Source organism: Eulemur rufifrons, chromosome 25 (assembly GCF_041146395.1).
Source record: "Eulemur rufifrons isolate Redbay chromosome 25, OSU_ERuf_1, whole genome shotgun sequence".
NCBI lineage: Eukaryota > Metazoa > Chordata > Mammalia > Primates > Lemuridae > Eulemur > Eulemur rufifrons.
The window spans coordinates 8,807,121-8,829,186 of record NC_091007.1 but is presented as its reverse complement, the minus strand read 5'-3'; the positions used below and the strand labels follow the sequence as shown (position 1 = coordinate 8,829,186).

General features: G+C 43.1%; 1 protein-coding gene across 1 annotated transcript; it reads right to left on the bottom strand.

Moving 5' to 3' along the window:
• Nucleotides 1-224: 224 nt before the first annotated feature.
• On the bottom strand, nt 225-20,200 carry MCM10 (minichromosome maintenance 10 replication initiation factor). Its single transcript, XM_069458854.1, has 19 exons — nt 20,168-20,200; nt 18,576-18,902; nt 17,626-17,730; nt 17,342-17,479; nt 15,112-15,277; nt 14,496-14,661; nt 12,721-12,888; nt 11,711-11,827; nt 10,055-10,254; nt 8,893-8,993; nt 7,963-8,073; nt 7,752-7,869; nt 5,912-6,140; nt 4,679-4,823; nt 3,906-4,024; nt 2,085-2,198; nt 1,471-1,616; nt 402-444; nt 225-308 (listed from the first exon to the last, which is right to left on the bottom strand). Exons 1-19 carry the CDS (start codon nt 20,172-20,174, stop codon nt 225-227), a joined length of 2,604 nt encoding a protein of 867 aa, XP_069314955.1. The 5' UTR covers nt 20,175-20,200.
• Between the last annotated feature and the right edge of the window lie 1,866 nt (nt 20,201-22,066).

The following is a 22,066-nucleotide window of genomic DNA, read 5'->3' as shown; positions in this document are numbered from 1 at the left end:
AGATAGCAATATTTTGGTTTTCCACATTCCATAAATGTCCATGTTAAATGTGGTGTCAAACCCACACAACGGAGCAAAGTAAGTAGACACAGCTTATGGGCTTAACAAGCATTTGTTTTTGATGGTGTCAGTCGGGAACATGGGTGATGCAGAGCCAGTCCCTGTCTCTTCCAGAGCTGTATACAAGGAGAAGAGAAGATCATGGGAAATGTCTGACGTTAGGGTTATTTAAGGCTATTCAGAAATTTGGCATGTTCTTCTCCTCTGGGTAACAAAGTTTCTCCTCCTATCTTTGGACCAGTCTTTTCCTGGAAAAATGAAAATATTTTGGTAAGAAATGGTTCAGCATTATTTGCATGGGTCACTAAAATGAGTCACAGATCAGGATGCACATGACATACCTTTAGCATCCCGTCCCGCTCCCATTTGTAGAGGCCACAGTTACTGAAACAGGAAAGAGGGATTTGTTCAGGGGAGGGGTGCAGGCCCCCACACATGAAGACGATGGGGATCACTGCAGTCAGGGGGACAGTGTCCCCCCATTCTAGCAGAAGCTGCACACCAAGGAGTGTTTCCTTAGCCCCAACCCCAGAGGGTCACCACTGTATCGAGGCAAATGACGCCCCCTCGACTAGCCAACATAGCAGCTCTGCCTCTGCATCTGAAGTCCCCCCAAAAGTAAGAACCAAAACAAAGAGACCCTTAAAACACACGTAAAGCCGACCCTCCCCATCTGTGGCTTCCACACCCATAAGGTCAACCACGAGCCGGTTCAACCGCCCGTGGGTCAAATATATTCGGGGGAAAGAAAAACCACAACACAATAAAAAATAATAATACAACAAATAAAAATAATACAAATAAAACCAATACAGTAGAACAACGATTTGTGTGGTGTTTCCATTGCATTAGGTATTATAAGTAATCCAGAGATGATTTAGAGCGTCTAAGAGGATACACATAGGTTATGTGCAAACACTACACTATTTGATGTTAATATCAGGGGACTTGAGCTCCATGGATTTTGGCATCCTGGGGTTGAGGGGGTTGGTCCTGGAGCCAATGCCCTGTGAATACTGAGGGACAACTGTCTTCACATGTTAAAGACATGTTAAATGAACAAACGACTCCTTGGAGTGGAGAAAAAAAAATACTACATCCTAGCCCCCAACAAACACACGTGTGTTCACCACACCACCCTACTCCTACTTCATTTATTCGACAAACATTTCTGGGGGCGTCCTACGGGGCAGGCACTGTATTAAGTGTTGGAAACACTTAAAGTGAAGAGGGCAGGGTCCCTTCCTTCCAGGGATTTCGGTTAAACGTTCAAGTCTCAGGGATGCCCGGGAGCTATAAGGAGGCACAAGGATGGTCACCCCGAGTTCCAAGCAAACAGAATCACACAGGAACTGGAGAAAGAGCTGAAGAAGCCTACGTGGGACAAAGAGCCCTAAGCAATTCTTGTACCTGCAGTGCTTGTTGGGGAGTCTGTCCAGGGAGATGCTTCTGTTCCCGCAGGGACATTTGAAAAACCGTTTCAGGCCGTCGTGCCAGTGTAAATCGTGCTGCTCACTGACGCAGGTCTCCGAAGGCTTCAGATGGGTGTAGGCGCACTGCACAAACCCACACAGAATGGGCGCAGCCGGTCAGGAGTGTTTGGGGACAAACTGATCAGCTGCCCTCAGGGCAATCTGCTACGTGGCTCTCGTCACCACCCAGGTCATTGCTAGGAGACCAGACCACCTGACACTGAGATCAGTGACCCTGACACTGCGGTCCGCTCACATTCCCTCACCCTGATATCACTTTTCTCACATTCCCCCCAATTTCTGGTCAGGCACAAGGTCCATAATAACCGTCTGTGACATGAAGATAATAGTTAGGACAGAAGAAAATTATTAGCTCGGAGGCTGGGTCAGGCAGAAAGCCAGGTCCTTGGCCACCCTACAGCGTTTACTTTCTAGCCCCATAAAGCGACAGGTCACCAGATACGGCCCCACCCCCCACAGGTTCTTGACGTGCCCCCGAGACCCCGCGGTACCGAGCAGGGTCCCCGGGCTCGAGCCCCCGCCCTCACCCACCGTCTTGCACGTCACGACCCGACACTTCACTTCTCTGATGTTTCTCATCTTTTCTTCCATTTGCTCTTTTTTCACCAGTGGCTCAAAATAGCGTTCCTGCAGCTCAGCCTCGGCCTGGAACGACAAAGCACGGGGGAGCTGGTACCGAATCCCACACACACCCAGGCAGCTCAGGGAGGATAATTCGACGATTATTCAAATGACTCCGTCCAGTAATAACCAAAACAGAGCAGAAGGGCCAGGCTCAATGCTCGAGGACGCCGGATGGTACCTCGAAGAGCGGCAAACCAAGAGATGATGTTAAGTAGAAACAAGCCCTAAATATGCCAGAAAAGGGCACACAAACGCATTTGGTGATTTTTAAAGCACTAAATATAAATGAACACCACTAACATTATTAACAGCGTCCTTGTGTCCCATGTGTGCGTGAGGCAGTTGCTTCCACTGCTCCAGCACAGACTCCATGTACAGAGAGTACCCAAGGCCTCCCCAGGGAGCACCCGGCAGAACTTCCTAGAAGTGTAGAATGATGAAGTGGGCGCCATGCTGGGGTTAGCGTGGCCACACCAGGCAAGAGGGCCCAGGGCCTCGGTGCCACAAGAGGCGAGGAGCTCCCAGGCTTCGGGGTCAGCTCTGGCCTCTCTTCTGAGTTTCAAGTCCAGTGAAAAGATACGATCTACAACTGTCTTGTTAGTTATTTGATATCCAAAACAAGAGCAGACCATTTGGAGTCATGGTACCAAATGGAGACATTTTGGACATTTGTGGGAACACTTTTTGTGTTATCTCAATGATTGCCACCTCCACCGTCGGCAGGGACGAGGGATGCTACACATTCTGCAATGCACGGGACAGTCCCCCACACAACAAAGAGTTTTCTCTTGTCCCGCACGGCTTCTGTGTGTTCTATGGGACATCCGTGTGGATAAGAAACCTGATTACAACCCTAGGACCTAACTGCTTTCTACAAAACCTTGTGATACTTGTGCATGTTTTTAACATACATTGAATATCCCCAGTGTTCACCGTGATATTGTATATCGAGGGAAAATTGTGCTTTGGTTTCTCAGGATCATCACTGTTTTGTAAAAAAAACAAATTATCTAATTCCAGCTCCTTGGGAGGCTGAGGAACAGCTATTTAAGGTATCAGGAAAACATACCTATACGAGACTTCATTTCTAGCTGTCTCATTTGCACTTACAAATCCAAGCCTCTAGTTCATTATTTCTTCTAGGGTAGCTGTGCCTGATCATTTACATAATGAAATACATATTTTTACCATAAATATTTTCCTTTTTTCTTCTTTATATTAGTTAGGAATGTTGTATTAATATTTTTGAAGTTACTAGTACTGGTAATTTATGTTACCCATGAGTTTTATTTCAAGGTAATAAGGAAGCAATACAAAATACTCGTTATCAACTAGGGCCTTGAAAGCGATGGGTTAACCGCTGATTTGGAGCATTCGAAACGCCACTATAAAAGACTGGAATGGAAAAAAGTCCCTTTCCATATTGCAAGGCAGAAAATAGCAACAGTGTTGAACCATTTAAACGTAATTTCACAGCCATAACTACGTGCAAACATTTTCATAATATTGAAATCTATTTAAGTCATATTTAGTCAAATGATATGCTTCAGTGCAAGGACAAGGGCACAGCTAAAATGTGTTAGGAATTTTCCTGCTCTTCAAAGCAAATTCCAACTGACATGTAGCTACTGCTTGGTTTATGTAAAAGGAAGAGATTCTTGGTCCTACAACCAGCAAACCTTGGCTTTGACGGCCATTGACATAGTCCTTGCCCTTTTGGGCTCTTACCTCTTTTAGGACGCCTATGTGCTTGGATTTTGCTTTTAGAATTTTCTGAAATTCCTCAGATTCCAGGTAGGCAAGCTGCTCTCTCCTTTTTTTCCTGGCAGGCTCCAGTTCATCCTCAGCTGGGGTGGAAAGAATGAGCTTTAGTTGCTACAGAGAAATTCAGAAAGCCATTGTGCCTCGTCAATGTGGCCTCCTTCCTATCTCTCTCTCTCTCTCTCTCTCTCTCTCTCTGCCCACAAGGCCCTTCAAACTTGACCCACCCCAGCTGGTTCCGGCAGGAAAAAGCTCTCAAGAGGTGGGCCGAGAGCAGAGCTTAGAATATGGGGTGGTGACAGATGTGACCACAAAATTAGAATCTCTTCTTCACCTTCAAATAGGGAGCTGATTATGATAACAGATAAACAAAAATCCTATTGACAAACTTGAGTTCCAAATGACACCGCCAACTTCGGAGTTTTAAAAATAAAAACAGGGCAATTTAAAACAAAGGGATTCTATTTCTTTCAGAGTAAATCTTTATGCTAATATATACACACAAAGATTCGACGAGTACCCTTTTCCCAAGCGTTCCAATTGAGCATGATTTCATTGCAATTTAATGTGTTTATGAAAAACACAATGACAAGCAGTTCCAGCTGCAGAATTCTATTTAGGTATCGTGCGTAGAGGGAGACGGAAGTGATGACTTGGTATCAGGGGTGCTGGTTACGGTTTAGAACATTCCCCTTATAAACCGTTTCTCTTTCCCACTGCTAACTCTGAAACCGCAGTACCTTGGGGAGAAAACGCGGTGTTCTTTTCAACACGCTCCTTCACTTGCAGGACGTCCTGGGAGTCCTTTTGCTTCTTTTTAATACTGTTCGGGTTTGTTTTTGTAAGAATCTGGCCTTTTGCCCTTAATTTGGTGATAGCAGCTAACTAGAAAAAAAGAGAAGACCGGGAGGTAAAGATCTAGAAGATGAGATAGGCACCTATAGCCCCGGGCCTGCTTCTGGTTATTAACCAGTGAATTCTGGCTGTACTCCAGGAGAAACTGGCAGAATTTTGTTAGCATGCAAGACAGGTCTATAAGCTGATGAATACAGTCGTGGGTTATTTAAATACAACTAGTTTAACATCGGCGAGGCTGCAGGCTTCCAGATCCATACAGAGACCACATCGCCATTCTGGAAGTTTTAGAATCAGACAGAATTAGGACAGGATTCCATCCAGTTCTGCCACTGATGAGCTTGTCATTTGAGACAAATTACTTAATTTTTCAGCCTCGGTTTCTACATGTATAAAATGGGGATGCTGATAGTATTGACCTACCTTCTAAGGTCATGGTTGTGTGGATGGAACACGGAATGAGATACTGTATGTAAAGCATGTGCCTATACACAGTCAATAGCATGGCGTGCACATATCAGAGTAATACCAATAAATATGTGCAATGGTTATTATTGGTATTACTATCCTTATTAATATTACTATAGGTAAGGCTTCTGCTAATAGCTAGCCATGGCCCTTAATCTGGTTATAGCTGCTAAATAGAGGAAAGAGAGAGAGGCTGTCAGGGGACTCAGGAGTGGACAGGTGGAGTTCGGGGTGTCCCCCACCCCCACTTCAGAGCAACTTAGCTTTCATCTGTTAATGGACTGTGCATCTGTGTAAGATTTCTTTTAAAGAAGGATTCTTTGAATCACTGTTTTACAGTCTCACCTCAACAATTCCAAGAATTGTTTTCCTAATGCCAGCGTCTCTGGCTGTAAACGTTACCTTCCCCTAGGCTATCTCCCGCAACCTGGCAGTCTAGAAATAAGGGCACTAACTTTGTTGCCTTAAATTAATGGTATTATGTTGCTACCGCTATCATTTAAAATTACTTTCACTCTGATTATCATGATCAATAAATAGCTATTAAGTGTCTGTCTTTCCTGGCTGTAAGTAAGTACACAGAGTTTGAAACTCAAGCCCTGTCTTACAGAATGCAAATTCAAGTGTACAAGAGAAGAGATGCCAGATACCTTTTTGGCTTCTGCCAAAGCACTCAGTTTTGGTCTTGGTGGTGGTGACTCATCGAAAAAGAGAACATCATCTCCTTCTGAGATGCCTCGCCCAAGCTTGGGCGTCCACGTGGCTGGGCTTCCTTCCAGCCTGGGGAACTCGGCCCCCGTCCGGGGAGATTGAGCAGGCGGATGTTGAGATGAGGATGGCACAGCCAGGCTCTTAATGTCACTGGAGCTTTGGAGAAATCTTTAAAGAACATGCAGTGACAAAATATGCAAACAGAACTTTACAAAGAGGAAAACTCCAGAACTCAAGGTGGCGTGGGAGGCTGCAGGCAGGCCACCAGCTGGGAACTTGTTGTTACTAAAATAATTTCCCCTCCTCGGTGCATAATCTAAGTTAGCAAACAATAGAACAATACTAGCTTCACTAACTCTTTTGTTACTTGGTTTTTCACTGAATAAGCCATAACTGTCCTACCGCTTTAGAATGATTGCTGTTTTTATCCATCGGCTGTCCAGTGGGTATTACCTACACAGCACAGACCTGAATTGAGCTGGGGACCATATTCCCTGCCCTATGGTTAGCTCCAGGGCCTTTAGGAACTTATTGCATCTCTCTGCATTTTAGTTTAGGCTCCTGGGAAGAGGTAACATCTACGAGACATTTGGAAGTCCTTAACAGAAAAGCACTTCGACTTGCACAGTGATTACATACAGTTTTAAGAGCTATTTTAAAACCACAAGCCTCAGAAATCATCTAAGCCAAACCTCTCATTTGACAGATGAAGAAATTGCGGCCCATGTGCATGCTACTGACAAGTGCCACACTGGAGACTAGTGCCAGATGCTCCCAGGGCTGTATGTTTTCCGCCACCACACAACCGCTCCTGCCAGCTCTTGGCTGAGTTTGCAAACTACCCATCAAACCCTGCCCAAAGATATGTTTTCTTTGGTCCGCAGAGTTCTGACAATTTTCAGATTGTAATGCTTCAAACTGACAGGTGCTCTCCATTTCCCGAAAGGCCCCAAACTCCATATACAATATATTTCTATGTCCACATACATATATACTTACGTCGCCTGTAGGCCCATCATGAATACCGCTACAGATATCCTATCAGCTCCTTAAGCTGACCTGTCCGAGACCAAACCCACTCTCCTATGTCCCCAAAGACTCTCCTCCTGATTTATCATTGATTTTGGTTTTCACGGAACCATCTGCCTTTCAGCAGCCTGATTGGGGACAGCAAGTAGTTAAACAATGAGAGTCCCGACGTGAGCCTGAAACTCGGCTCTCCCACGGACTAGCTCTCCGAGCTCCCGTTACACTATTAGGAAAACCAGGATAATAACGCTGCCCAGAGTTCCTGTGAGGACGGAGCAAGATGCTGTATTTATGGATCGTATAGCACAGAAAAGAGCCTGTGAACAGTAGCACTTTTTACTATTGGGATGATGGGAGTTCAGGAATCTTTGATTCGTCCACCTTCCACCTGCATTCTGCCTCTAAAATGACTCTCTGGTTTTAGTACCTTATTCTTATCATTTACCTGAACAGCTACAACAATCTACCCACCAGCAGGTGAGCAGGTGCTTGGCCCCTTTTACAAAAACCCTACATACTTCACTCCTAAGGTGACATAATGACTCTAACCTGTACCCATTGGTCTCAGGAGTCCCTAGAGTAAGTCAGGAGTATATACCCTTAAATGCTATTTAGGTTATGAGAACACTACTTTAGCCATCAGAGTTAAAATGTAGCCAACCACAATCTGCGGTGGCATGGCCAGAGGGCGATGTGAGGGTGCCGGAGATGAGTGACGTCATCGGGGGATGTGGAATCCGCCAGTCTTACCGTCTCTGGGCGTCTTCCGATTTCCTTTTCCTCATCTCCAACATATGCTGCTTCTGCTGCTTCAAGAGTGCTGACGCCGAGATAGACTGGATGGCGGGTTTTGGGCTTCCCCTGATCCCTAAAACACAAGCCCAGAGACTGAGGAGTGCTGGGGGAGGTGGGGGCGGAGGGGACCAGGCACACACGTGGCAGCTGTACAAGCCAACCGTACCTGAAGCTGTGGCTTTGGCTAAATGTTGTTTCAAGTTTCTGGCTCCACACGTTGGCAGCTCCATCAGTTCCCTGAACTCCTCAGAGCAAGACAAGCTCTTCTGGGCTATTCCTGTGACAATGTAGACATCAGCTTTAGAGGGTTCAAAATTCAGTTTGAGGTCCTCCGACATATCACTTTTGAAACTGCCCTCATGATTCAGTCATTTGCAAATGAAGTAGATGCAATACCCAGAGAAAAAAGAATCCTTAACCTCTAGCAACAGACTATTAGGGCTGCGAGAGTATCCTAAGTGTATCTTACTTCTAGTAATGATCGGAACACTGAGCACGTAAATCTGTAGGGTCATTTTATACCCTATTTCTGGAATATGCACGAGGGATAAGGGTCCCTGCTAGGCCCCGACCACTGTATATGACCATAAGCACAGGGTGCGGGCTGCATCCTCTGGCCAATTTTTTCGTTTTGGGGTTTTTTTTTTCCCCCTAATTTTTATTTTTCTTATTTCTTAAGAGATGGGGTCTTGCTATGTTCCCCAGGCTGGACTTGAATTCCTGGGCTCAAGCGATCCTTCTGCCTCTGTCTCCCAAGTAGCTGGGACTACAGGCACTCCCCCACCACGCCCGGCTTACTAAGACCTGTTTTCACAAAAGATAACCGATAGGCTTGACCAGGAACCTAATACTACTGATTCCAATGCTGGACATTAAGAGTTAGACCCAGATACATCACAAAATTTTAAAAAGAATCCTAAGCTAAGACGCAGCTAAGATTAACATGCTGTTTTCTTCCAAATGTCCTGCCACCCAGGCTTGATTCCTTTAGCTCAGCTACTCACTACCTGGAGGCGAAGAGTGGATATTTATTACCTATGGTGCGCATGCATATTTGAACTGAAGAAAGAAATTGACTATGGAGAAACAAAGTTACCCAGTTTTTGTTTTGTTTCCTGAATGACCAAGTCTGCACCCTTGACAACCAGGTTGGTCAGTGTGGTTTGAATCTTCTTCTTAGGAGCAGCAGCCGCTGCACTGAAATGACAAGAGGGCCCCCCCCAACAAATGAAAATTGCTGAATCCCAATGCTCTGAAGAGGTAAAGAAGACACAGAAATACTCATTTATTACAAACAGTCAAAGCTTCTCAAAACACCATCTAAGTAATTCTTTTTTTTTTTTTTTTTGGAGACAGGGTCTCACTCTGTTGGCCAGGCTACACTGCCGTGGTATCATCATAGCTCATAGCAACCTCCAAATCCTGGGCTCAAATGATCTTCCTGCCTCTGCCTCCAGGGTAGCTGGGACTACAGGTGTGCACCACCATACCCGGCTAATTTTTTTCTCTTTTCTGTAGAGATGGGGTCTTGCTATGTTGCCCAGGCTGGTCTCAAACTCCTGGCCTCAAGTGATCCTCCTATGTGGGCCTCACAAAGTGCTGGGATTATAGGTGTGAGCCACTGCACCTGGCTAGTATATATTCTTTTTAAAAAATAATGTACATGTATTATTTTTAGCAGTTCGGAAAAATTCAGAAATCTTTTTACATCTTAAAAATGTACTTGATGCTGCAAAATAAACAGGAAGTGTGAGTCCTCTCACCCCTTCCTGTTGGATTGGGAACTAAATCTGTTTTGTTCTTGGACCCCCTATAGCCACCTCATGCCTAGTCCCCGCCTGCCATGTCCTCAGATGTGCTTTCTATAATACGATGACAAGCTGTCGATCACCTGCGACACGGACCTATGGAGAGTCTGAGACCCCCCCAGAAGGGGGGCCACGGGTGTCTGCTCTGCCCCATCCCACTCCCTGCGTGAAGCTTCACTGCACAGTCGTTCAGTGACTAGTCACGTTATTCACGTTAGGAGTCTAAGGACCCGTCACGACAGACTCACTCAATCTCTCTCCCTTCTGTATTTTTTCTTCTCGACCTGGGAATAAATGAGGTCCTAATCTAGGTTGTTACAGGCAGTGAGTTATTTAAGATAAAACCTCTGTAAGTATCCCATGACAGTTACAGAAAAGTACAACCACTGGGTTTAGTCTTATAAGATAAGCAACACCCTTGTCCCCAAAGCAGCCCGGAGCGTGTCTTACATGGAGGCTGCATACGATGAAGAAGAAACTCCTCCGTAGTAAAAACCGTCCTGACACAGCCGTTCTTTTAAGCTGACGCCTTTGCGGGCGAACTTCTTTGGAATTCGTCCTCCGGAGAAGGTGGACTGCAGGTCGGCTCGCCTGGCGCTGAGCTTCCTGTACTGGGCCTGGACGTGATACTGACAGTACTCGCAGTCGCGCTGCAGGGAGGAAGAGCAGCTGCGTCAGGGTTAGGGACAGGCCGGGGACCGAGGCGAACAGACACAGTGCCTTTCTCCCTGCTTCCCACAGGACTACTCTGCATGCAGAATCCTCCCTGCTGACTTCCAAGCGGAAGAGCTCTGCAGTACTGAGGGGCAGAGAAAGACAAGGTGACCTAAGTCACTCGCTTTGCCTTCTCTTTTTTTTTTTTTTTTTTTTTGAGACAGAGTCTCACTTTGTTGCCCAGGCTAGAGTGAGTGCCGTGGCGTCAGCCTAGCTCACAGCAACCTCAAACTCCTGGGCTTAAGCGATCCAACTACCTCAGCCTCCCAAGTAGCTGGGACTACAGGCATGCACCACTATGCCCGGCTAATTTTTCTATATATATATTTTTAGTTGTCCATATAATTTTTTTCTATTTTTAGTAGAGACGGGGTCTCGCTCTTGCTCAGGCTGGTCTCGAACTCCTGACCTTGAGCGATCCACCCGCCTCGGCCTCCCAGAGTGCTAGGATTACAGGCGTGAGCCACCGCGCCCGGCCTGCCTTCTCTTTACAATGGAAATAAAATCAACTTCTAGGATGAACCTTGAAAAAATCCCAAAAAACAAACTTGTTTGTGAATGCTACGGCAGCATTATTTGTAATAGTCAAATACGGAAACAACCCAAATTTCTATCAACTGATGAATGAACAAACAAAATGGGGTATATTCATACAATGGAATATTATTCAACCATAAAAAGGAATATAACGTTGATAAATGCTACAACATGGATGAATCTCGAGAACGTTATGCTAAGTGAAAGAAACCAGTCATAAAAGGTCACAGATTGTGATTCCATTATATGAAATGTCTAGAACAGGCAAATCTATAGAGACAGAAGGTAGATTCATGCTTATTGGGGGCAGGGGAGGGGAGACTGGGGTGTGATTACTAATGAGTATGGGTCTCTTTTTGGGGTAACGAAAGGGCTCCGAAATTACATAGTAGTAATGGGTTCACAACTCTGTGAATGTACTAAAAATTACTGAATTATACACTTTTATATCTCAATGAAGCTACTATTTTTTTTTTTTTTTTAAAAAAGCTCTAAGAAAAGGTTCAGTGGTGTTAAAAATATAGACTAAAATGAGATTTTCAGTGTATTTCATCATTAGTGTTTGATCTCTGGAACTACAAAGAATTGAGAACACACTAAAATTCTGTCTTTCTTATCCCTCCTGGGCAGCAATAACAGATCACTTTCCTAAGAGGTTAGATCTCCCTGCCCTTTCCTTGCCTGAACTTTTAAAACCAGCAGTTATTATCCACACATTCAATTTTCTCATCTGGACTCTTCCTGTTAAGTAGGAAACTCGGTTCCAAATTGGTCATTGCAGCTAAAGGACCTACAGTTTATTCCTAATAGTTTTCTTTCTTTAGCAGAAGCCATCTTAACAAGGTTGAAACCAACCAAATTAACAATCTGTGTGCACGGTTCTCCATTCTTCTTCTTAGCTTTACAGGTTCCCAGGTCAAGAGCTTCACCCATAATTAAGACCTTCTGGGGATGATCAATAGATAAGCACACCTGGAAAAAAGAGGTAGGGTAGGAGTTAAAGGCAGACAAAGTTATGGCCTTTTATTTGCAAGAATGGATAAAAGACTGGCTCGTGCTGATTTACGAAGGCTTTCTGGTTCTAATGGAATTCAAAGCCGGTGCTGTTAGTTTTAGAAGTGGGGGTGCAGAAGGCACATTCAGTTCTCTGCCCAGCATCCACTTCGTCTTCACTATCAGAATCTTGATTTTGTCTGTGCTGGCCAAGTGCTCAGCCTCAGGCTATGACCCCGCTCCTTGTCTTCCCAGCATTCCTTAGACCTAGCAATGGTTATGGGACTGTTCTAGCCAATGACAATTAATTAGACGTAAGTGGGAGTCCGTAGGGAAGCTTTTGCTTTCCTGATAAAATAATAATCCAATTACGATAGAGTAAAGCTGCTTGCTGTGTCAGCGTAGTGAAACTGCCTGTTGCTATTCACGTCATGTTTAGATGTGCAATTTACTAGAGAAGCGGTGGGTAGGAGCAAAGCTCTAATATTGCTTGAGACGATGAAAATTCACTTCGATTTTAAATTGCAGCTATGGTTAGTAATTATGGAGCAAAATCCCTCCATTATAAAGCACTGCTGTCTTGATGCCACCATAAAAATTTATGTAAGGAATCTGAGGAAACTGGAGCACGATAGTCCAAAAAACTGTAGGAACCGTGGAACTAATTTGAAAAGATATAATAAAAGTAGTTGTTACAAACACTTCGGAGCAGGTAGAAATTCAGACTATTGGTGGTGATGAATGAATAAACAACGGAGACTCAATAATATGAAAGCGTGGCTCATTTTCTGGAGGTGGACTAATACAGATGTTTTTGATAAGACTCAGCTATCGTAAAAACAATCACTCAGATCACAGAAACAGACCGTTACCTCCTCTGAGCCATCCTTGGGCTTCATGGGGTTAGCGTTGAGCAACCCGATGACGGTGCCTTGTTCTGTCTTCCAGAGCTCTTTGTGAACTTCTCCAAACAAGAACAAGGACACGTGCTGGGTCAGGTCACGAAGATCATTCAGTCGCCAGATGCTGAATGTTTTCCCCTGGAACAAATATTTATTCTTATTTTTAACAATTTTCGAACCGTGAGTTACACCGTCTCCACCATTGTTCAAGTGTTTCATTGTGTAAAACTATACAAACATAATCTACCCTGCATATGCAATCACCAGAATGTCTGATAATTATAACCTAGTCCTTTCTCTAGGCCGTAGTATTATATTAATATTACCCTTTTCACTTTAGAGATAAAAGTGAAATAAAGCAGGCCAGTAGCAAGCTTGTTAGTAGAGTCTCTAGTCTCAGGTCTAAATGGGCAGTGGGGTGGCACTGCCTTTCCAAGGGACACTGAGACACACACACACTCCATTAAAAGGACAAGAGGAAGCTATGACACCACCATTTAATAACTTACTGATATGAACAGATACTGGGTAAATAATTTAGCAAAAAAATCTATTATCACTAATTAATTATATTATCAATATTAATAGAGGTTTTCGCTCTACGCTACTAAATCTTTATTCAGCTTAGAAGAAAAACAAAAGCATCACTAGAAGAAAATTGGTTGAGGTTAACTGTAACATTTCAGAGGTATTTTAAATACACGAAGAAATACAACTCAAAACGCTGGCTGCTTAAAAGATGAACAATCTCCATTTTTATAGATTTTTTTAAAAAATGGAATAATTTGAATAATATTGACTCAAGCTACTGGCCAGGGGTATCCCAGGATGGGTTATAGGTTATGGTGAGCTACTGCCTGGCCTCTCAGTGTTGTAACTAATCTTCCATGGATTTGTACAAGGGCTTTTGTGCAAGAGTATGGATAAAAGCTCACCCTTATTATTTTAATGTCATTAGAGCTACTTGTAAAGCAATTAAGACTTTAATCAAATGAAAATCAGATTAGTCCACATTTACTTCGACAGTAATAGAGCTAGAGCAGGACCCAGCAAATGAAAACTCAGTCCCTGGTGCCAGAGCTCATGAAAAAGATTATTCATAGTATTTTAGAGTGGGGAAAAATTTTCAATATAATCAAAGTCAGTTTATTCATTTTATAGATGAGGAAATGGAGAACCTTAAAAGAAAGATTAAGAGTCATCCTAATGCCACATAACTAGAGTTAAAGGGAGAATAAGATTTAGAATCCAGGTTTTCTGACTCACCAGGCCACTATACCCCAGTCAACTGTGATTTCGAAACTCGCTAGATTTTTGGTAATGGCCGTGGAATTCGATGTACCATACCACCCTGGCACAGGACAGCAAGTGCAGCTCTTCTGCAATTGATGTCTTGCATCTCTAGGGATCTCCAAAGGAGACCAGACGCTCCAATTATCTACTCTGATTATCTGCTCTTCTGCTCCACAGGAGGGATTGCAGTATCACAGGGACAACCCCATGTGCCAGCAAAAACAATGACAGCGCAAAGCCTAAGAAACTTGTACAACTAGGTCTTCTTTAAGTAGGGCGCTCTTTATGTAATCCCCATAGATAACGACTCAATGATGGTGTGGCAACTCTGGAACTTACGAGTAATTATTTCAAAGTGAAATACCGGCAGGCTCCAGGTAACAAATTAAGGACATTGAGAATGCACTGTTAGTTTGCAATAAAGCCGCTGAGAAACCAATCAAATGGCTTACGCTGTTCATACTCTGTGGAGTCACTTTCTTCAATATAACCCCAAACGTCACCCAGTCAATGTCTTCTAGCTTCTCACGTGCCATCTTTTCCTTGAGCTGAGACAGTCGGATCAGTTTTCGGCCAGTCATTTTCTTGTTCATTTCTGTAGAGGATACTCGAGGCCGCCTGGGTTAAAATACCAGCCATTAGTAGATTATTATTCTAATAAGAAATTATCTGGCACCTTCCCAAGTGGGAAGGAGAGGTGTTATGGGCAGAAACTGCAACAGTGCCTGTTGTCAGGGGGCTCGGTCGTATAGTACAGCCAAGGCACACATTTTTACAGTAGATAAATGAAAACAAGCAAAATTTTTAAAGCAAGGTTTGTTATTCCTTACATATAGATTTGGGGCTTATATAGCACACAAGAAAGATCATACATTCTTTAAGCTCTTATAAATTATAAGTTATAATATTCTTATTAATCTTTCTGGACATTATTTCAAGACCATTAATTGATATTAATAAATGAGACATTTAAATTTCATCAATTCTGCAAGGATTTCCCATCTTCTAAGAGGAGGAAGAGCCATCTAGTGGCGCATGTGACCGGAGAGGGCTGTCCCAGACACTGACCTGAGCCGCAGGCCGGAGAAGGCTTCCACAGAGACCGTCTCCCCAGAGCTCCCCGGGGTCCCTGCACTCTTATCTCGAGTCACAAACCCACTAGGTTTGTTCCCAGGAATAGTTTGCAGTGGTTGGGAGGGTGCACTTGTCATCCTTGCAGATGAGCTTTTGGGGTCTAGAAAATTAACATAAGAATTAACTGAAAAGAAAGCTGCACTGATAACCACAAAATTTGTTTGTACAGAATTGTTCCTTTTTTCAAGTGACATATGCAATAACCAAATCTTGAGAGTATAAAAAGGAAGACCACAAGACCATTTCTGTTCTGCTCTCAAAATCTCGGCAGTACGGTCCAACAGAACTTTCTCCGATGATGGAAATGTTTTGTATTGGTGCCGTTGGCTATAGCGGCGATTACCAGCCATGTAGGGCCACTGTTCACTTAAACGTGACCAGTACTTTTGAGGAAATAAATTTCTAACTAAATTTAATCTAACTTAAATTTAAATAGCCACGTGGGGCTAGTGGCTACTGTGTTAGACAGTGCAGCGCTAAGCAATGACATTTACTGAGTATTCACCAAATATTAATACGAAGTACTGGGGTAGGTTCCAGAAAAGAGTAAAAGGCTTCCTTTCAGGAGTGAATAGTCAGTGGAGATTTGTGCACAGATCAAATTCTATATAAGAAAATCCAAAGCCTGCGCCCTTTCTTTTCTTTTTTTCTTTCTTGTTTCATTTCATTTCATCCCGTTCATTTCACTGGCAGGGCGGGGGAGAGTTAGGGGTCCAGGGTATTTTACTGCCGATTGCTTGCATTAAATATCCCTGGATGTGGTTACTTTTCCTATTTTGGAAGTGCTTGCTCCTGAAGGTCAGCAGGCTTGGGTACTTTCCTTACTAAAATATCACTCTCTCTTACAAAAGATTGTGCTATTTACCCTCAAAAGGACCTTGGATCATTGCTCTCAAACTGGGGGCCTGGGCAACGTTAGAACTTTAGAATCTAGAACCTATGCCCATCCACGCCTCAAAACCAAACTTTGGACGCTGCCTGATGCAACACTCTCGTAATGCCAAAGGTCTTAAGGGGTTGGATGCTATTCATAAAGGGACACACTGAACACATGACATGTTGTCAAGTTAAAATGAACACACAAGTTGCAGCTATTCTCTAATATTATGGCATAAGCCAAAGCTATTCAAAAGGGCCTTTTTGGCTGGGCACGGTGGCTCACACCTGTAATCCTAGCACTTGGAAGGCCGAGGCGGGTGGATTGTTTGAGTTCAGGGGTTCGAGACCAGCCTGAGCCAGAGCGAGACCCCATCTCTACTAAAAATAGAAAGAAATTATCTGGACAACTAAAAATATATATAGAAAAAATTAGCCAGGCATGGTGGCACATGTCTGTAGTCCCAGCCACTCAGGAGGCTGAGGCAGTAGGATTGCTTAAGCCCAGGAGTTTGAGGTTGCTGTGAGCTAGGCGGATGCCATGGCACTCTAGCCAGGGCAAAAGAGCGAGACTCTGTCTCCAAAAAAAAAAAAAAAAAAAGGGGCCTTTTTGAACACATACTGCCAGTAAAATGCTGCTTCCTCTAAGCTATGCTATTTCAGGATCGTTTTGTCTTATGTCTGACAAAGAATAATCACCCTGGGCGCACTGGGGCAATATAACAAAACCAATACACAGGGCTTATCAATCTTTTTCATTTCTGTTCTGTACATATATATGTGTATGATGACATGGGATTTTATTTGAGTACCATTCTATACTGGCAAAGAAGTCTTTTCTAAAAAACGGACTGTTTGGTTTAATATGGCCTGGTTTCAAATAAAACTTGACCACTCCACAAGGAAATACAGGCTTTAACCTCACAAGCTTAAAGATTAAATCTCTCGATTTCCAGCATAACAACTTAATCCAGTGGTTATACTTACTATAGTCCTAGTAAAACTGTAAGACTATAGAATTTAAAAATTCAACTTGTTAAGGATTTAGTAAATACCCACCCAGGACCTAAGGGTTTTCTAAGCACTTTGAGATGTAGCAGAAGAGCACAAAATATAACACTCCCAAGAAGCTTACTTTTTTCAATGTGGAAATAAGACAGACCCAAAGACAGACAGACACACACACAAACACACACACTAAAAGACAAACACATGTGCATGATAGTGCCAGAATGTATTGTAAACAGAGGCAGGGTGGTGAGAACCAATGAGACCCCAAGCACCACACCTGTAGCGGAAGCTTTTGGCATCCGAGCCACCCGCTTGGTTCTTGGTTGAACAGGGACATCAAGCTCTGCAGAAAAGCACGTTGATTCCTGAATTCTCTGAATTTTCTTTTCCTTAAGGGGAGGCCGTGGAGACTTATCTACTTCATTAAAAGTAAAAGAAATTAATAAAACCAATTTAGAAAAGGGCTCAAAGACTGTCTTGCCAGAAGTTGGGTGCAGAAGTAGTATTATAATTTCTTAATCATAGAAATGCATGCTATTGCCAGAATGACAGTCTTCTTACCAGGGGAGTTACACGGAAGGGCTGGACTTGCAGCCTGTTTAATTGTTGCTACTTTGAGCTGTTCTTGCAAGGACTTCATTTGCTCTTGCAACTTCCTTAATTCATCTGGAAAACAAAAATACATTGATTTAGAAACCAGGAAGAAGAAAATGTTATACATGACAAAAATGCTGGCAATATTTTCGTTTTCCACTCCCCACCCCAAAACCTTCAGATCCACAATATAATCACATACCTAAACTTCACGATTAACTTTTACACTTCAAAGAGGTCCCCTGGAGAGACAAACTTTTATTTCCAGTGATCAAACCCCTAACCCCCAAAGCTATTTATAAATTTGTACCACTGACAGATATTATAGACGCATATCCACAGTTAACTACTACGTTTTTAGGAGTCAAGAAATAATGAGGCTTATTTCATAAACTGAATATCAAAACTAATATAATAAATGCTGGCTCCTAAACTAGAAGAAACAGCCAATTGCTGCATTTTATTATAACTTAAAAAATAATATATATATATATATATATACACACACACACACACACATGAGAAGATGCCAGGAATAAAAAAAGGACACACCACATGCCTCAAAGTTCAGGATCAGTCTCCTGCTCAAATAGAACATGTCACAGTTTTGTCGCCTTGTCCCTGGTTCCACATGCACACAAACTCCAAAGTACTATTATTCTGTAAGAAGCATGAAAAGTGTTGGGGCCATCCTGCAGAGAATCAGTGACAGCTAGCTGACACTGATACAGTCTGTGGCCTGTGCTGAAATGCTGCCCTTAAATGTTTCATCTACCAACTCACACAATTTTCTTTTCTTTTTTTGCAGTCATTTATCCCCACCCTTGCAACAGCAGCTATTGTGATGCAAACCGTCAGAGTGGTGGTCTCCATCTAGTTTATTAAGAAGAGATTAGAGAAGAGATTATTTAGGGTACCTTGCAACTCCTGATTCGTTTTCTCTTTTTGGGGGGCAGGAGCAAGTGGCAATGCAGGGGTTTCTTCATCTGTTAAGTCCCCGGTATCTCCAAAGAGAGTGGCCAGATTTTCCTTCTGGTCATCCTGGTCATCAGTCTTCCCCACTTCTCCATCATCTGCCTCTTCTGTGTAGGACTCGCCGTCGCCATCAGCATCAAAGAGCTCATCAAAGGCGTCAGGTTCTCCATCTTCCTGGCTCAAGGAGTTAATCTCTTCTGAGTTAGAATCCAAGGCGGATTCATTCTCCTCCAGCAGTGCGGTCAGCAGAGACAGATCATCTTCCTCCCCTGCGGGAAAAAGAAGAGAAAGGATAGCTGATTCCAAAAATTCAGCATTTACACAGCAATATAATACAATTTTCTTACTAGACTTTATGATTTCTTAGAGAACACACACATCTGTTCACCTCTTATTTTCATGTCCATCTCGTAGCGAAAAGTTATAGTTTGTATTACACACACTGCCCTGTAGGCAATTTGGTGATTCTAGGAAACAGGAAACTGTCATTATACCACAGGGCAATGAGTTTCACATAAGTGGTTCCCCCTTACCCGCGGTTTTGCTTTATGAGGTTTCAGTTACTCACGGTCAACTGTGGTCTGAAAATAGGTGAGTAGAGTATAATAGATATTTTGAGAGAGAGACCACATTCACCTAACTTTTATTACAGTATATTGTTATAATTGTTCTATTTTATTATTATTGTTTTTAATCTCTTACTGTGCCTGGTTTATAATTAAACTTTATCATGGGTATGCATGTATAGGAAAAAACTTAGTTATAAAGTTTGGCACTATCCTCAGTTTCAAGCATCCACTGGGGGTCTTGGAACGTATCCCCCAGGGATAAATGGGGACTACTGTCTCTTCACAGTGTGATGAATTCAACTTTTTAAGGGCAAAATGTAATAAACTTGGATTTAAAAAAAATCCAGTTTCAGACAATGAGCTCAATTACGTGACTAGAAAAATAATGCATTTTATTTGTCAGGGTCTCTTCACAACCAGCACAATCATTTTTGTGCTGCTTCAGGCTAAGTTTTGCTAATATCTTTTTACTAGTTAAATATTTTTACACACACCCCTTAGAAAGGACTATAAGAATTTAAGTCGGAGCTAGACTAAAACCACTTCAACAGATTTCAATAACAAATGTGAACTCCAAAGTCAGACTGCCTGGGTTCAAATCCCTGCTATGCCAGCTTGACCAGTGACAAATCACTCAACATCCCTGCTGTTTTCTTATCTACAAAATACAGTTGCCCGAGGACTGAATCAGTTAACATTCATGAGCATATTATTAACTTAGAGCAGTGCTTGGAACATTGTAAACCTGCCAGCTATTATGAAACACAATCACTGCTGCCAGCAGAAATCTCACTTGATTAAAACAAGTGACAGTCAGTTGAAGTGACATCTTTTTGAACAATTGGGACAATACCTCAGGGTAGGGAAGCATTTTCATTGTTTTTCAAACAAAATAAATAACAAGTCCATGGACAAAAGGGTGGTTTTCCTTGAAACAGAAAATTGAGAAAACTTCCAGGCCTTACCATCCATGCTGTCAAGAGGATACTTGTGACAGGGAACTTCGAAGGAGGTTCAGGTGCCCAGGAGATAAGTAATGTTGAAAATCTTGGCTGTGTGAAATCAACATTAGAAGAGTCATTCTCAATTCTTCTCTTTCTCTCACAATACATATCCAACAAACCCAGAATCCCACCAAGCCTATGGGCTCTAACCTCAGAATTCATCCAGAATCTGACCATTTCTTACCTTCCTGTCCCACCACCAACACCGTCTCCCTCCTAGTATATAACCAGTCCTCTTTTACTTGTCTTCAAACTACAGTTGCAGAAACTCAGTTGAGGTGCATAGTAGTTTGTAAGATACTAAATTACTTGGTGAGACGAATTGTGAGTAACAATTATTGAGGTTTGTCTAAACATTAGGGCTGCTATCCTACTTTATTTATTGTAACATACCTGACGTCTACATTATGCATAGCAGCTTAGTGTGTGATTCTACTTAATTGCAGCCTTAGACACATCAGGATATTTTTTTTTGTTTTGAGACAGAGTCTCGCTCTGTCACCTGGGCTAGAGTGCAGTAGTGTCATTTTAGCTCACTGCAACCTCTATCTCACAGGCTCAAACAATTCTCCTGCCTCAGCCTTCTGAATAGCTAGGACTACAAATTTACACCACTACACTCGGCTAATTTTTCTGGTTTTTTTTTTTTTTTTTTTTTGTAGAGATGGGGCCTCATTCTTGCCCAGGTTGGTCTTGACCTCCTGGCTTCAAACAATCCTCCTGCCTCAGCCTCCCAGAGTGCTAGGATTACAGCCCTAAGCCACTGTGCCAGGACAGGATTTTGATTCAATAGTATCAGCAAAGCACAGAGACATAGTTAACATAGCTAATTAAGATAAAGTTGTATCATTCTGTGCACTTTCCTTTTTTGCATTTAAAATGATCTTTAAAACTGCAAGTAAAAAAAGGTAAATTTTTCTAGGCTATTATTTAACTTGCATGTGCTTTATAATATATGTGACTTTGGCAAGTCCAATGTCAAGGTATTCATTATGATGCTTTCTTATTAATTTAATAAACATTGCCGTGGACCCCATCGTGTGCTACATTGTGTCATCCACAGGGAAATCTGCTGTACTGTAAGCTTCTGGAAGTTAGGAGCAAACTGTCTCATTCATTTCTCTAAGCAGCCCCATTTCCCCCTAGAACAAATGTACGCACTCTTCCCCGCCCTCAAATCCAGGGCTATCCAACAAGTACTATGGGTTCTATCTCCAAAATATTCCTTGAATCTCCCACTTCTCTCCAACTTCACTGCCAAAACCCTGGTCCAAGCCACCATCCACCTTTGCCCCGCATGACTGTGTTTGCTTCCTGTGTTGGTCTCTGTGTCCCTCTGTAATCTATTGTCCATACAACAGTCACAGTAATCTTTCCTTTCGTTAGTAATCTTTTAGGAGCATATATCAGATCATGGTATTACCTTAACTGAAATTCTTTAATGATTTTCCATCGCCCTTAGAACAAAATCTACAAAGCTTGGGAGGCAATGCATTCTTTTTCTCTCTCCCTCCTGCTTCTACTTCCTCATCTTTTCTAAGGCATGCGTTTGGCAAGCATTTTTAAAGGTTTATTTTTAAAAAGAAAAAAACTGGTTCCTTATGGGGACGATCGGGCAATTCCCAGCCCCCGCCCCGGCCGCACGCGCTGTCCGGAGCTTGCCCCCGCGGCCGCCCGGCTCCAGATCGCGCCCTCCCGAGCCCCCGGGACTCGGCGCCTCTCGCAGACCCTCCCCCAGACACGCGAGGCGGTCCCCTGCCCCGCTGCCCGGGGGCCACCAGCGCGCCTGGGAACCCGCGATTCTCACCCGGCGCCGGCACCTCTTCCCGGTCTACAATCAAACCCGCCAAAATTCCAACT